Source organism: Magnusiomyces paraingens (assembly GCF_902498895.1).
Source record: "Magnusiomyces paraingens strain CBS 517.90 genome assembly, contig: contig2, whole genome shotgun sequence".
NCBI classification, from domain to species: Eukaryota; Fungi; Ascomycota; class Dipodascomycetes; order Dipodascales; family Dipodascaceae; genus Magnusiomyces; species Magnusiomyces paraingens.
In genome coordinates, this window is record NW_022474068.1 from 26,468 (window position 1) to 43,594 (window position 17,127).

The following is a 17,127-nucleotide window of genomic DNA, read 5'->3' on the forward strand; positions in this document are numbered from 1 at the left end:
AAAGTCAATTATATTGTATTTTCAACAACAGGATACTAAACAGCTATATGAATTCGGTTCTATAGAATATGATACACTTTTTTCAAAGAGTTTAGGGTCTCTGAATAGGCTTAATAATTTCCCATATAGCAGCGGATGCTTCGGATTTCAAAATGAATTGAATCAGTTCAAGTGTTTGACATCTGTGAGTATATGTAAATTTTACCATGAATAACTGTAACTAACATTGAACAGAAAAAAAGCGAACTAAAGAAGTATTCTGGTATAATAACTTTATATTTGACCGAAGATGGGGATGTCACAAATTTAAATTTTATTGAATCCAATAATGATAAAGATATTGAAATACGTGTTATTCGTGGGACTCTTGATGGCCCTTTGCCTGAGTTGAAACAGCCTATTAAATTGGTGGACGATAAGATTCCTGAACAAGAGGTAAGCTCGTTTAATTTTAATTTTAAGAAACATCTAACAATTATTTAATTTAGGAAAATAAAACATTTTTGCAAAAATACGGCATTTATCTTATTCCATTGGTTCTTTTGCTATTGTTCTCCGGTGGAAGTGAATAAAATTATGTTAAAGTTATAAGTTTTATCAGTATATATTGTCTTAAATATTAAAATTCAAATCCCCCAGTTGTAGATCTACCTGGTTGGTTACAGATATCATTGACAGTAAGTTTAACAAATTCATCAAGTTCTGACTTATGACTTAAGCGACTTGATTCAATATTAAACAAAATATCTTTAATTCCCATTCCTAAAACATTGGAATTTGTTTGACTTTGAATTTGTTTAAGTGCACTTTGTCTGGAATCAGGATCAAGAAAGTTAAGCTGTTCAAGGATATTAGTCAGCTCTCCTATGGAGGAAACATTAGGGACATAGACCTCCTTGTTAAAGCTACTAATTATGTCGAGCTGTTCAAGAACATTTCTGTGTCGGGTCGTAACCAAAACCACCAATCGGCGGCCATCTGGTGGGAGATTACTTAAATAGGTTTTCAAACAATGTAGTACAGCATTCGAAAATCTAGGACCAACGTTAACCCATTCAATGATGTCTTCAATTTGATCAATAACCAGAACATTTTGAGTGGATCTGTAACTATCATTAAACATGTTACTAATATATTGAATTCTGTTTTGTTCAGTCATACCAATCATGGCTCGTGTAGAAATCATACGAATAAAAGGAAATCCAGAAGATAAAGCAATTGAAGCTGCAAGAGCTGATTTTCCAGATTTAGGAGGGCCATAGATAAGAACCGATGTAAGGGGAAATTGCTCACTTTGACTGGCCCTAATAATTGATTCACCTTCCTCTAAAATGTTGTTGACACGAGAAGAATATTTTATAATTCCGCCTCGAAGAAACTTTTCAAGCTCATCTTCATTAACGCCAAAAGCAGGCTTGGTTTCTTCGAGTGCATGCATGAAATCTTCTCGAGTAACTTTAACACCATTTTTACTATTAAATGTAACTCCTGTCTTAGGATCAAATTTAATGTTACGATTTAAAGCAAAAGACGCAGCACTTTTAACCAAACCTTCGATTTCAGCACCTGAAAAGTTTTTTGTTTTGGCTGCGAGCTCATCCAGACTAACGTTCTTATCCAGCATGCCCTCTTTAGACATTTTTGCAGTGTGGATACGAAAAATTTGGCGTCTTCCTGCTTCATCAGGTAACGAAATTTCAAGTTGAACCTCAAAACGTCCGGGTCTTAATAATGCAGAATCAATCAAATCCTTGCGGTTGGTCATGCCAATTACCAAGATATTGTTGAGCTGATCAACACCATCCATCTTAGCGAGTAGTTGGTTGACCACGTTATCTCCAACGCCTGTTCCATCGCCACGGCTTCCACGCTGCTTAAAAACAGCATCCAACTCATCAAAAATAATAATGTGTAATGATGATTCATCCCCCTTTTCCTTGTATTCAGTCTCTGCATCTTTGAATAGTTTGCGTATATTTTCTTCCGAACCGCCAACATATTTATTTAACATCTCAGGACCATTCACAATTTTTGGCTCTCTAGCATTAAGCATTTTACCAATTTGTCTTGCAATCAATGTTTTTCCTGTTCCTGGTGGGCCATATAAAAGCATGCCTTTCACATGTTTGATTCCAAGCTTCTCAATATCGCTTGGTGGGTATATACGTGACGCAAAAGCACGTCTAAAAATGGTACTGAACTCTTCATCCAATCCACCAATGCCCATATCTTCAAACTTAAAACTGGGTTGAAGAATAGCGTTGGCACGAGGTCTATCACCGGATTGTTTAATGTTTATCAATCCATTTTTTGCTTTGAAAAAAGTAATTTGAGTTTGATCAGTCAAAATACCCCTACCATTTTTTGTCCCATGTTGGCCGTCAGGTTTACCCAAATCAATAACACCAGTCGCTAAAACCGTGATTAAAAACTTAATTCCACTTAATTCTAAAAGTAAACGTTGTCCAGCAGCAAAAATTTGATTCTTAAAGAGAGTGAGGTATCTCTTGGAAAGTTCAGTTTGTTCATACGGTTTATCAGTTGCTTTACTTTTAGTTAAGAAGTCAATTTCAAGATCCAAAGTTCCTAAATAAACACGGCCGTTTCCTGAAGAAAATATATCAAATGGTTCAACAGAAACTTGTTGTTGGTAGCTGAACTTTCCCCATTCACGAACAACACCACCTATACCTATGTGGTTTGGTGGTATTTTAGAGGTATTCCTTTAAAATATATACATTAGAACGCATTGAAGAAGCATATTTATATATAAAAGCATACCTCACTGTCAAGACACATTTTCTGTCAATAATAACGGTTTGTCCATCTTTAAATAAACCTGGTGAAACAGCAGCAACGTTGTCCATAACAAAAGTCTCATCAGGGGCATTTGTTATAAAAAACCCTACACCAGGAACCGTGTTTCTTTGGGGATAAACTGGAGCCTGTTGAGAAAGGCTTGTCTGAGATCCTTGAGCATATGGGTTGTGATTATTTGATCTTGATAGAAAAGGTATTTTGTCCATCTTAAAAAACTAGAACTCGCAATTAACAGTAATACTTGGGTAAAAGTGTACAAAATAAATTTGAAAGGGAAATAGGAGGAGGAAAACAAAAATAAATGTGTAATAATAACTGAATTTTTTTAGGCTTGCAAATTGATTCTTTTCTAATTGTCAGGTCACGTGCAAATTAATAGACTCTGCTATTACACATGCGCGTTATTTGAAAAGTACAACAATTAACTAATTAGTTATAAAACTGTAAAAAGCTAAAGAAGTATGTAGTGTAGTACAGTAGAAACGGAGTAGAAATTAATAATATATATACATACATAGAATATATTATATAGTTTTGAAAAACATTAACTTAGTCAATCTAAAATTGACTTCATGATTAGAGCCCTATTTTCACGTGATGTATTTGGAAACCGATCTGATTATTTATTTATATAAATAATAAATATTATTATTATTGTCAAGTTTAGTATTTTGACTCTTATCCTTCATTCAACTTATTAATAACCTAAAAACAAATCTAATACATAAATATGGTTAACAAATATATTGTTATTTAGTAACTTTATATTTTTTCAATTTTAATAGTACTCTATATTTAAATTTGAAATGGGAGAGAAATCTGATGCTATTCTTTTAAAAGGCATGGCCTTTACTACCACGGGACATAAATCCTCAAGAGAAAAGGATTCTAAAGTAAGTTAAATCGCTTATTTTCAATAAGGTAGCACTCATTAATATATTAATACATATAGTTGAACTTAGTATCAATGATTAAGGCAATGGGAGGTGTATTAAACTCTGATTTGGATTCTTCGACTAAATACCTTATTGTTTTTACTCAAGGCTCGAATAAATATTTATATTCTATTTCAAAACGTAAAGACGTTATTTTGCTAAAGCATGATTTTATTGAGTTATTATATAAAAAATGGAAAAGGGGAGATGAAATAAATCTTGAACACGAAATTCGTGATGGTATGCTTAAACCTTTTTCAGATCAACAAATTTGTTTCACAAACATTGGTATGGCCACTATTTATTTTTTTAATTACATTACTAACATTTGTCCAGAATCTTCTCAGAGAAATTATTACGGTAAGATAATTCTAAATAACGGTGGATACGTGTCACAGGACCTTCATAAAAGTGTGAATGTCCTTGTTTCTTCTTGTTTGGAGGGTAAGAAATGTGAATACGCCCAAAAATGGGGGATACCTATTGTCAACATTGATTGGGTTCGAGATTCTGTTTCTGCTTATGCACCTTTACCAACTGGTGAATACCTTTTATTAAATAAATCTGATTCATCGCCTTCATATCGAAAATTCAAAATTCAAAATTATGTTTCTTTAGCTGATCATAATGAAGGTCAGGCGTCACAGAAACCGATAGCTTCTTTGAAAAGAAAAGCTATGAATAAAGAATGGGATAATCATTTAAAGCTTGCCCATATATCTCAAAAAAAAAAACATTCAGATGCAGAGCAACAATGGCATGATATAAATTCAAAAAAAAAACGGATGACAGACTTTGTATGTAATAGGAATAAGTCAGAGATTGATGGCATAATTAGTAATAGTGAACAATTACTTCAAAAGCCTGACAGGTTGCAAAGACTTATATTTCATGGATGTGTCTTCTATCTTTGTGGATTCGATTCTAATCATAGTACCATTTTACGAAAGGTGATTGAGTCTCAAGGAGGGGTTATTGGTCATTTTACTGATTCAAATTTAACTCACTTTATCATTTATTCTTACCTGGAACCTTTAAAAAAACCAAATTTAACCAATTTGTCTGATTCGGTTTTAGTATTAACTGAGTGGTTTATTGAGCGTTCTCTTTGCAAGAAGAAGTTGATACATGATGAATGGGGACACTATTGTGAGTATAGAAACCTGATTGAGTTTAAGAATTTAAAAATATCGATTAGTGGTTTCACAGGATCAGATTTACCACATATCGAACGTTTAATTAAAATTTTGGGGGCAGATTATCACGAAATTTTTACTCCAGATGTTGATATCTTGGTAAGCATGCCAGGTTCTAAAAAAGAGCGATATGCTTATGAATGGAATATACCGATAGTTGATTCGTTATGGTTATGGGAATGTGCTAAAACTGGGAAAGTAAAATCAATACCAAAAGGATGTATTTTTTTTAATAATTTACCAAAACTTGATTTAATTACAATCCCAAAATCTACAATAAACTTTCAAAGCAGTTTTCAGGATCACTCTAGTTGCAAAATGGACAGAAATCATACAGTAACTGAATCAGCTGAATGGGCCCATATTATCACTTCAAAAACAATGGAGAACGACCTCGAAATTTCAAATAATCGAATAAGTCCTCACAAAAAAAAAAAACTTGTAGGAAGGTCTCATATTTCAACATTATCTAGCTCTACTGGATCATTTCATCAGGAAGAAATACACACCAGTATTGAAAATCAGCTTTCGACAGGATCTTATGACACAACTAATGAACCAAAAATAAAATATTTTGATAGTGAATCAATTCGAAAAAAACAAGCCCTTTTTGAGGAGCTTGGCGATAAAGCAGGGAATAAAGCATCTATTCTTTTAACTCAAGAAACGACACATGCTGAAGATTGTTTTAGAACACATATGCGACCAAGATATTAATAAAAAACGTATATTAAGACATAAGAAATGTATTTACAGCATTCAAAGTGGTTCTACTTGGGTTGACTTTTCTGAAGGAAGATATAAGAACCAGTCGTTGCCTAATTGTATCTTTGTCCAATGCCTTTTTAAATTTTGGGGGCGGGAATAAACTAATAAGCGCTAAACAAACTCCAACCGATATGTCTGTTCCTGTATCACACAATATTAATGTGTTCGGAATATCATTTTGAATTACAAATTTGGAAAAAGATGTGACTATATCAGAGAGACGCACTCTCAATTGTTTGGATCCCTTCTTCCCTTTTGAAATAGGAATTTGTACTAAATTTACTTTTTCCGACATTAAAGGTAGTCTTTGATTATCTTCGGATAGATTTATTACAACTGAAAACTTTTCAGGGCTTAACTTAAGTGATAAAATATCGCGTGCTGAACTTAATGCAAATCTTGATGGTGGTATAAATGAGATAAACTGAGATACATTATCAAAAATAGTATGTTTGTTCGAATCATTGCTTATAGTTATTGATTTAATCGATGATAACAATTCTTCATCATTTAAATTCAATTGCCCTAGTTGTTCGATATTGTTCCAAAGTAAGTTAGGTGTAAACTCAGGTATGGCCCACTCTTCATGGTCATCTGCTGCTCCCTGTACATAGGTGTATCCATTTCTATAATCCGTATTATCCTGGGTAATGCTTGAAGCTGTACAGCATATTATTGGATAAAATTGTTCCTTAATTTCATCTAAGTAAGACGCATCAAAAGAATCAATTGAGTCAGGAGATATCCATAAAGGAAGTAGCTTCTTCTTAATTTTAGAACGCATAATTACTCCATTAGCATCAGACAGTTCTAATGCACCGCTTTTAATAAGTTTTTCCGTGAAAATGGGAACTCGTTCTATAATTTGATGTTTTTCACTGTCTGCGATGGTGTTATTTGGAAGGAATAATGTGGCATCGTTGAAAATGGCGTTATTCAATATACAGCACCAAATAGGGACTGTTTTTGAAAATGAATCTGGCATTTTTTTTCCTCTCCGTGTGCTATCTACAATAATAATTCTTGATAAAGGTTTAATTACATTCTTCTAATAAACAACTGAAATAAACTTACCCGTTTTTAGAATTAAGGATTTCCATAATGTGAAGATTTAGGCGTCTAGTTGAAAAATCCCATTGATTTGTATGGCCATCAGTGCTTTTAAAATAAACAGATTCGTAAATTAAAGAAGGAGGAATATACCATCTTCCACATCTTTCATTGGCTTCGGTGTAATTTTGAGTTGTGCATTAATATAATAATAATAATAATAATAATAATAAATGAAGAGCAGTCAGCACTTACCCACGAGAGGGAATTGCGGATAGATATCAGAAACAAATTTGACAAACTCTGAATCGCTTATAATAGATTGAATTCGGTTATAAAGGCTTCGTGAATTTTTCTGGATTTCTTTGGAAAGGGCAGAAATTTTTAAACTATTCAGATTATAATCATTAAATTCATTTCGAGTATCCCAGTTAAATTCCATTGTAATTTTTATTTCTTAATTTTTTTTTTTTTGAAATTTTAATGCTTAAAATTAATGTTAAAATTTAACAAAAGCGTCTAGTAAGATTTATTGACTAGAGAACATTAATCAATCATTAATTTATTACTGATAAAACTTATTATGATACAATAATATTATTATTGTATTTGTAGAGTCAATTATATTTACTATCTAAAGTGTGACAATTTTGAAGTTTATAGTGAATTTTTGTTACAAATTGTTACAAACAAATGTTGGACATCAATTGAAAAGTTTACCCCTTAATAACCTTTTTAATACAAAATCAAGTAATATCTGTTAACAGAAGTGCTAAAATAACAACAAATTTAACAATTAATTACACAGAACTAGTATTTTCCAAAAGGAACTAATATATATTAGTTTCGAATACAAACTACATTTGTATTATTATATACGATAAATGTACGTTTATTTTTATTGGAAAATGAATTCTAGGCCAGTTCTAATTTTTTTTTAGTTTACTGAAATAATTAAAATCTAGTTTTATGATGACCACTAGTAAAAGACAGGATTATATTGCAAGAGTCAGATATGTCAATGATCTTCCACCTCCACCTTGTCCTCCAAAGTTATTGGATGTTCCTATAAATATTCAAAAGTTAACATCTTGGGCGTTTTTGTCCGATCTTGTAAGAAAACAAGTACCAAATGTGGATCTTGATATGGATCTTGGAATGCCTTTAGATATGACGATAGTTCCTGGCATTTTTGACCGTGAAGATGAAAGTGGTATGTCTTTTTTGTAAAAGCTATTGGAAATTTACTAATCTGTGACAGGTTGTTATCCTTTGGATCCGTTACCTCCATTAGATCCCAAAGATACTGTTTTGTTAAAAGATCCTACAGGTAGCTCTTCAGGTGTTCGCGGCCAACCAAATGTCTCGTTTCTGAGAAGAACAGAGTATATATCATCTGAAGTAGTACGACAAAAAGTTGATAAATCTGTTAATAAAAAGGTATCGCTTACAGTCGTGGATCCTGAAGCCCAATTAAGGGCTGTTGAAGACACTTTCGAAATATCTAACAGACCATTGGAAACAATCAGACACCCTAAAAATAAAGCTCTTAAGCCATTGGAATCTTTTTCTTTACTTCCTGATTTCAAACAGCTTGATCTAACATACTTATCAGTAAAGATGGTCAATTCCGCATCACTTAGCCACTTGAGAGAAAAACAATCGGATGTGTGTCTCTCTACATCTTTATTTCGTCCAACATCTTTAGAAACAGATGAATGGATGTCATTCTTTGTTCCAAATGAATTTGATGCTCGTGATTTAAAAAGAAAACTTGATGACCCTAATGATAACCTTGAAAAAAATGACTCAGAAAATGAAGCTGAGCGGCCCATTTATAAATTTAAGCATCTTCGTGATTACGAAATGGAATTAATTCAGCATTCAAACCAGTTCGATGATATTTCAGTAAATTTTTCTTCAAATAGTGCTGAACAAAATCCTGGTATGGCGTTGTTTGTCCCGATAGCAGGTCGCACAAATCTCAAACGAAGAAGAGTAGCTGACAGTCAAAAGCAAGTGGTTGCTGAAAACAATGTTGCTGAAATAGAGCTTTCTTTACGAGAACTCGATTCTGAAGAATCGGTCGGGAGAGACAGACTACGTGCAGAGTTCGACTCTATTCTATATGGATAAATACATAATTAAATGAATATCGTTTTTATATTATAGTATATATAGCATATCCATTATTGGTTACAATATAAAACCCCTATTTTTATAATTTATTATTAGATCTAATAATAATTACCTGTTCTTCAATAGTTTTATGACTGATGGTATCGCTGATTATGAAGCAAAGCAAATTTAATCTAATACAATACAGTAACAGGATTTGAGGTAAATACGCAACCATCGCTTGCACCCTATTGCTGTATGAAACTTAATTACATAATCAGTTACAATTAGGATTATGAATTTTTAAGTTAGAAAACTATATAAAAGCAAAATAGGGTTAGGGCGTTTTATTAATTTATGAACGGTACGAAAAGCTATTAATTTGTCAATCTTTTGGTATTGTCACCGACCATCAAGATAATTATAATTAATAACTTAACATATTAGAACGAGAAAAGTATCTTAACCGTTAAATTTTATTGTTCACTTGGTTTTTTTTTTTCATTGTAAGGTTCCAAAATGGCCAATGTTGCGTCAATGATAGAATATTACAAAAAAGGTATTTTCTTTACTTCTTGTCTCTTTAACACTAACTGAAATATTTTAGCCCTATATAGTCTTTTAGATTCAGTCAATCCTGAATGCAAGGTATTCAATTATTTCTTTTTAAAATATTTTTTCAAAAATAATTGTTTTTAACATTAAACAATCAGTATAAAGTTCTTATTTTAGACAATTACACGTCGAGTCTAGTTCGTGACGTTGTAGATGATAATGAATTACTTATTAAGCATAACATTGCAAGTATGTCATAAGCTTGGTTATTTGATTTTTTTTCTAATTGTTTTATAGGCATTGAAATTTTAGATTCAAAACGTCAATCTCAGTCAAGTCTTGAAGCTGTGTATTTAATAAAGCCGACTATTTATAATGTTAATTGTATTGCTGCCGACTTCACTTGTATTCCATGTCGTTATTCTGCATGTCATGTTTTTTTTCTTCCACCAGTTCCTTCTATTGTTGTCCATAAATTGAAAAACAGTAATGCGGGTAAATACTTACGTCGAATAGAAGATGCTTATTTGGACTTTAGACCGTTAGAGAGTCAAGTATATACTCTTAATGATCCACGTTCGTTAGAAAAGCTATATAGCAGTGAATGTCATGATTTAGTAACTTCGACAATTGACAAGATTGCCTTACAACTTGTTTCAGCATGTACCGCATTAGGTGAATATCCCATTGTTCGATTTTACAACCCTGATAAACCAAACTATGAGGCATACTCCTTATCTCATATTATTGCCCAAAAATTTCAAAACCAAATTGATCTATATGCGGGAAATCATGAAAATTTTCCTGATAATTCTCCAGGTCGACTCCCTAGCATTTTGCTTATTATGGATCGTTCAATTGATTTTATTTCTCCCATAATTCATGACTTCACATATCAGGCATTAGCATACGATCTTCTAGAGTTTAAAAACTGGAATAAAGTAATGTATAGTACCCAAAAAAAGGATGATGGCAAGTCAAAACCATTAGAGGGAAAAGTCAGTGAGAAAGATCCCGATTGGGTATCTTTACGCCATGAACATATTGCTGATGTTAGCAGTAAATTTACAGAAAAAGTACAAAAATTATTAAAGGATAATCCTCATTTTGTCAACCAAGATACCAACGTCACAGTAGGCGACTTAAAAGACATGATATTTTCTCTTCCTGGGTTTAAAGAGGATAGAGATCGTTATACAATGCATTTGGATATTGCCAGTGGGTGTATGACTAAAATTGAAACTAAAGATCTTAAAAGTGTTTCAGTTGTTGAGCAAACACTAGCTACTGGATTTTCTGAAGATGGTACAAAACCAAAAACAATTACAGATGATTTTGTGGCTGTGCTAGCTGATGAACGACTGGATCACATGGACCGTGTGCGTCTAATATTGCTATATGCGATTTTCAGACATGGATTGGTTGAAGCAGATTACCAGAGACTTCAGCAACATTGTGGTTTATCTAATGATGACATTCAAATTATTCGTAATTACACCAAAATTGGCGCGCCTACAATTAAAGCTTCTTCCAAAATAAAACTGTCGAAGAGTGATCTTTCTCATAGGTTTCATTCAATGAATACAAAAGGTTATATGACTTCTCGATATGTTTGCGGCATCTATAATGTAATTGATCAACTTTTAACGGGAAAACTATCCGCTGATCTGTTTCCTTATACCAAAGAACAGCCTATTAACGAGGAAGAATCTGCTGCTGCTGCTGTTGGAATCAATTCGTTACGCAATACACATCAGCGTGCTGTATGGGCTCTTAACCCTACAGCCCAGCCAGCAAAACAAAGGATTTTCATTTTTGTTGCTGGTGGAATTACGGCATCAGAAGCCAAAGCAACTTATGAATTATCAAAAATCTATAATCGCGAGATAATTATTGGCGGAAATGATATTATTGCACCTCGTCAGTTTTTGACTTCACTTTTGAACTTGTCCAAACCTCGGCCTTCACTCAATTTAGAAGAAGATAAGAAAATTGCCGAATCTGCCCCTAACTTTCTTCTCGAATCAGATCGTCAAAAACCATCTATATCTTCTCCAATTACAAAGCCCACACCTCGTGAAAATACATTTCCTTCAGTTGCAAAGCCCATATCTACCATCAGTTCCTCCGTTGAACCTCCCAAACACGAAAAGGAGAAGAAAAAGGGGAAACTTAAATCTCTTTTTAAATCTTGAATAAATTCATTTTCCCTAACTAAGTTCCAAAAAAAGTAATTAAAATTACAATTTATATATTATAACCTTTATCTTCCCTGTAATTAGAATTATTACCATATGTGCTATTGTTTCTGTTTAAAAGTTGAGTATTAAGACGCATGTAATTTTGAACCTCAGAACGGTTATTGACATAAAAAGTAGAAGAGTTAGGTGGTAATGACTCCGTCGAAGAAACGCGAGAATTTGGGTAAGTGTGATTCGGCAAGTGTGTTGTATCAATAGAATATTGCAATTGCTCAAATGTTTGCAAATTCTCCGCTAAAGACTCTTCGTTCCGTATGACATTACTGAAAGATTGATTATGGGGCTGATATAAGGAAGAGTATAAAAACGATTGATCATCGTTTTTATAAATTTTATTATGATAATCACCATATATATGTGAATGCGTTTTCAAGGTTTCATATGACTGACGAGATGTAGATGGCTGCTTCGAAATAAAATTTAACAAAGGTGGCGGCGGAGGTGGTGGAGGAGGAGGTGGTGGCGGAGGTGGTGGTGGAGGTTGAATTTCTCGAGATAATTTTCTTTTTGATTCAAAAATTTGGGGTTCAACATCATAGCACGCATCTATTTCGTCGTAATCTGTATAATCAAATGACTTAGAATTGGAAACAGATTTTAAACCGTCTAAGCTTTGTTCAGGGGCATTCGGGCTTTTATCAGAATAAACTGGAAAGGAAGGATTCAAAAATGTATTAGCAGATCGTATTGATTTAGTAGAATCGAAGTCAGGCTGGTAGAGGTCATCATTATCTTCAGTTATAACAAGATCTGAGGAACCAATGTTAAATTCGTTGGAAATATTTTTTTCCTCTAGTTCTCGCCTCCGTTCACGTTGGCGTTCTTCTAATCGTTGTTTTAGCTGCATTCTAAGCTTATGCTCTGTTGAACTAGCCTTCAATTCCTTTTCGTCATCTGAAAAATTTTGTTCTTGAGATAATTTTAAGCTGAAATCACTCGGTTTATTGACTATTGCTTGATCAGATTCGTTTTTGTAGACAAATTGGATAGTGTCAAGTGAAATAAGTGAATTGTCAAGTTTATTATTGATTACCGCAGTAGCTTCTGGTAGACATGATTTCGCAGCAAGCAATCGCATTTCAAAATCAGGACTTTGTAAATCTTCTTTTAAAAATTCTTCCCATCCAGGAGCAAGTTTCAAAGCGGCAGAAGTTTCAATATAAGATGCATTTCCTGAATTTCCAAATTTTCCTTCCATAGATTTACTCAAGTCTTGGTATTGTTTTCGAGATGACCCCTTTTGAATGAGAGATTTCTCAATTTTCCAGCGACGAAACCTAAATGCAGATTCTTGTTGAGATATACTTTTAATTTCTGAAAAATGAGTACCACCATTAAGCTGATATAATTCGGATTCAATTTTTGAAAAACGAGGAAATGAACAGGGTAGTTTTATTAGATCACGAAATGTTAATTTTTCCCAAGTAGAAGCTTGATCATTTTTGATGACTTGGTCCCTAAATAAAATTAGTTTTTCTACCTCAGTATATACATCATATGCTTCGTTATTATTTATACTATTTGAATCCATTTAGTCTAACCGATTTTTTTGTTTGAAATAGATACTTAGCCTTAAAAGGATAAAAATAGAAAACATAGAACAAAATGAAAGACGGTATGATCAAACCCTGTTAAGTTTTTTTTTTTTTGAAATTACATAATCTATTAATTTCTGCCCAGTTTCTAGTGTACTACAAAACAAATTACAGAAATTGTTTATTTTCGTAATATATATTGTGCCAGATGTGAAGGCGCATAAATACTGATGGTAATTTTTGAAAAGATTCTTTTTCTGCCAAAAGTTGGCTAATAGGTTGTTTAAACGTAGAAAAAAAAGCAACGGCAACTCGGCGTCTAATAAAATCTATCATGGTAATCAAGTCTTGCAGTCTGGACGATCTGTAAGGTTATGACATAAGATTCGTTCGTGGAAAGGTTAAAAGAGTTTCCAGAGCAGGAGGTGTCTGGTAGAAAATGATACGTATGCTGTGATGATACGTCTGGGGAAGAAAGTTTCTAATTTAGATCGACATAATGGGGACTGGTACTGTATGTTGTCTTCGGTTCTGGATATGGTGAACATAATGTCTTGTTCTATGTTGTATGACGCTATAAAGTGTGTCTGGGACCTTCTCTAGCTTTCTGGTGTAAATTTTCATTTCCAGTGTCTACTTGGTTGTTTAAGGATACTTTTGTACCAGGGTTTGTAGGAGCTGTTTAATGCCCTTGTATTTTTAATAACGTGTTCGAATTGCCATCGAGTGAGGGCGTTTGGTCTAGAAAAAAACAATTGCGCCGTTTTTAATTCTATTAACCCTGATTATGTGATTTATTTTGTCCAGTCTCTTTCAAGAAATGTTGTTCGATGGGTGCTGGGATTATCTGAGCTATCCCTGTGCGTTCTTGTGTCGGAGAGGCATTAGACTGCCCTCCAGGCTAGATCTTCAAGCTTGATGTGAAGCGGGAGAATGCATAGTTCTCTGCAAAGATTATAAATTGGATAGGTCTAGCAGATTTTCTATTAATTGTTTGATCTCTCAACAATGTATCCATATTCTGATTTCCTGATAAGGTGTGTTTTAAGTTGAATGATTTCTAAAAAAAAAATGTTCTTTAGAACTTCCTTTGTGTTAGTGAGTTTTAATTTTTGCCTAATTCAAATATGTTGTAGTAGTATGTGGTTTTGTAAAGTAATATGAAAAATGTGGCTTGTCTTCAATATTTGTCGCTACCGCGTGCTCATGTTTTCATCCTATGGGTGCCCAACCTTTAACGATGAAGATGAATTTTCTCCTTTAGATTTCACAAAAAAAAATAGGTTTCTTCTAAGCAGCCCTATTATGTTTATTTAATCCCTTAATCCGGTTCTTTTTCTCTTTCTTCGAGATACTGTACATTTTTAGGGTAAACCCAAAAATTCACAAAAATTATCTCCTGAAAGCATGTATAGTTCTCTTTTAGTTCTCATAAATGCCTCTATCACCTATCAACCGTGCAAAAAAATTTCACACCAACTTCTATTCTTCACTTCCATCTACCAGCACTTGTCAAAAGTGAAAATACGGCTACACCAATTACGACCACATCTAGATGTGAGCGTAGCGAGCCACTATTTTTTGAAAAAAAAAAACGTTAACAGTAGCATGGGTAACTTGTAATTAATAATCTTAACAGTCACAGCTCATTAAGCATGTTCTGTCGTAAATACCCACAAGTAACTACAAGCTGTAAACCACAATTTTTTAAATATACATATATATTATAAGTTTAAATATAGTAATAATAACTTGGGCTAAGTAAAGCACAACAAGATTGTACACGGTTTAATGCTATGGAAACTTGAGGTTTCAATTATCTAATCTAAAGTGATCATCTTGATGAAAACGTGATAAAATCGCAAAATTTATGTTAAAGAACTTGTAATTTTTTATAAATTTGCGATGTATTATTTAATAGAAACCATTTTAACATCAAAGATGAGAGTACTGTTGGCAGGAATTCCAGGTAAAGCTTGAGTACCATACGCCATGGGAGCAGGGATAACAATTCGGCGCTCACCTTTAACTGACATCCCAGCAATACCAAGATCCCAACCTTTAATAACTTGGCCTGCACCAAGTTTGAATTGAAATGGTTTGCCAGATGTATTTGAATCAAATGTCTTACCGTTTTGAAGCTTTCCAATATATCTGACACTAACCTTGTTACCTTTCTTAGCGACAGGACCTGAACCAACTTTTTTATCTTCAATAGTGATACCTCCAGCTAATTTCTTGAGAGTGGATTTTTCAACCTTCTCTTTACTGGGTGTAGGCCCTTGTTCCAGTTCTTTTGAAAAAGCAACTTTCTTTTCTTCAATTTTTTTTTGTTTTTTGACTTTTTCGTCTTTGCTATTCTTTATAGAGTCACCATCTTCAGCAGCTCGCTTATTAGATTTTGATTCTTTTTTGGTCGATTTAGTTTCTTCGACAATTTCCTCAATTCTTCCAGAAGAAAGATCTAACTCATCCTCATCAGGGGAAAGATCATACTCCTCTCTGTCCAAATAATCAGCTGGATCAAAATCATCATCATCATCATCGCTATTCTCATCATCAAATGGATGAGTAACAACGTTACCAGTAATCGAAACTTTATGTGGGCCTTCAACAGTGAAAAAAACAGATTCATTAGGGGTAAGATAAAGATCAAGTTTCTGTTGCAGGCAGAATTTAGGAGATAAGGTGCAAACGATAGCAGTTTCTTCTGAAGTAGGGTCTTCATCGTCTTCATCTTCTTCATCTTCTTCATCTTCATCGGCAACGGCTCTAGTGACTATTTTAACAACTGTAGGTTTTAAGCTTTCACTAGAGGAGAGATCCAGGGCTGCCATAGTAATTTTGACAACTGATTCTCCGACTGATTCTGCAACCGATGACAGCTCATCAGGTTTGACACTAAGCATAAATGTTTCAATAGGAAACATCCCGTTTGCTTCGTTTTCCATTTTATTTAAGTGTTTGTTGGTTTGAAGTCCGAATTGAAACGACTTCTATCTAAAAGTTTTATGTTTTTGGATAAAAGAGAATACAATAAAAAAAATTTATAGAAATCGGAACTAGCCAAAAAAAAAAAAAAACTTTTCATGATTACCTAATAATTTTATGAACATCACGTGTAATCAATGCTCGATTTGATAACATGTCTTAGTAACCAACCAAATACTTTTCATTTCTAACTCTGAATTCATCAAAATATTCACAAAATCATGCTTTTTCATCTTAAATTTTATGGATAGCACAAAATATATTAAAATAAATGCAGGATTGAAATGCAAGACTACTCGGATATCTTGCACTGTTTGAGTACGCTAAAGCTTTAAAAGCTTTCGGTGGTGTTTGCATCACCTTCCATGGAAGTTTTCGCAAGAGCTTGGGATGTTTATATAAAGAGTTATGTAATCACAATTTTTTAAAAACATAATGAATTTTTTTCGTTTAAAAATTTTGTTATTGAGAGATCTCACTAAGGGGGTTATTTATTTAATATATCACCAGCACCATTTCCACAAACCAAATTTTTTTTTCCACGTTAAAAAAATCGTAAATAAAAACAAAGAAACAAACACATTAAAAATTTATGTCATATTAATAAAAATTAAAGGTATTACAGGTCACCCGTAGAAAAAATTTTCAACGTCTGGAACTTATTAGTAATTACTAGCTACGATGTATTTTTGACATGAAATTCTAAAGTAGTCGTTGTAACCATCATGAAAAAGCTACGACATTCTAAAAGGTCAGAATTATCATTATCTCAACCTATATCATGCATAATTCCAGTCCCTCGCGATCTGCCAAAATCTTTTGTTTTTGTTAGAGGTTCAGGCATTTTTACAAGCTCATTTATTATAACCGTTGGATGTTGTAACACGATCTTTCTAGG

The 17,127-nt window shown here is 33.3% G+C and overlaps 5 protein-coding genes across 5 annotated transcripts; 2 read left to right on the forward strand and 3 right to left on the reverse strand.

Annotated features, from left to right (window-relative positions):
- Window positions 1–619: 619 nt before the first annotated feature.
- SAPINGB_P001751 (uncharacterized protein) lies at window positions 620–3,026 on the reverse strand (the record flags this gene model as incomplete). The annotated part of the gene is made up of 2 exons (XM_031996471.1): window positions 620–2,723; window positions 2,782–3,026. 2 exons carry the CDS (start codon window positions 3,024–3,026, stop codon window positions 620–622), a joined length of 2,349 nt encoding a protein of 782 aa, XP_031852362.1.
- Window positions 3,027–7,738: 4,712 nt separating this feature from the next.
- SAPINGB_P001752 (uncharacterized protein) lies at window positions 7,739–8,905 on the forward strand (the record flags this gene model as incomplete). The annotated part of the gene is made up of 2 exons (XM_031996472.1): window positions 7,739–7,982; window positions 8,031–8,905. The coding sequence occupies 2 exons, from the start codon at window positions 7,739–7,741 to the stop codon at window positions 8,903–8,905; spliced, it is 1,119 nt and encodes a 372-aa protein (XP_031852363.1).
- A 623-nt stretch (window positions 8,906–9,528) lies between these two features.
- SAPINGB_P001753 (uncharacterized protein) lies at window positions 9,529–11,637 on the forward strand (the record flags this gene model as incomplete). The annotated part of the gene is made up of 3 exons (XM_031996473.1): window positions 9,529–9,535; window positions 9,608–9,691; window positions 9,740–11,637. 3 exons carry the CDS (start codon window positions 9,529–9,531, stop codon window positions 11,635–11,637), a joined length of 1,989 nt encoding a protein of 662 aa, XP_031852364.1.
- A 52-nt stretch (window positions 11,638–11,689) lies between these two features.
- On the reverse strand, window positions 11,690–12,901 carry SAPINGB_P001754 (uncharacterized protein; the record flags this gene model as incomplete). Its single annotated transcript, XM_031996474.1, has 1 exon — window positions 11,690–12,901. One exon carries the CDS (start codon window positions 12,899–12,901, stop codon window positions 11,690–11,692), a length of 1,212 nt encoding a protein of 403 aa, XP_031852365.1.
- A 2,247-nt stretch (window positions 12,902–15,148) lies between these two features.
- On the reverse strand, window positions 15,149–16,189 carry SAPINGB_P001755 (uncharacterized protein; the record flags this gene model as incomplete). The annotated part of the gene is made up of 1 exon (XM_031996475.1): window positions 15,149–16,189. The coding sequence occupies one exon, from the start codon at window positions 16,187–16,189 to the stop codon at window positions 15,149–15,151; it is 1,041 nt and encodes a 346-aa protein (XP_031852366.1).
- Window positions 16,190–17,127: the final 938 nt, after the last annotated feature.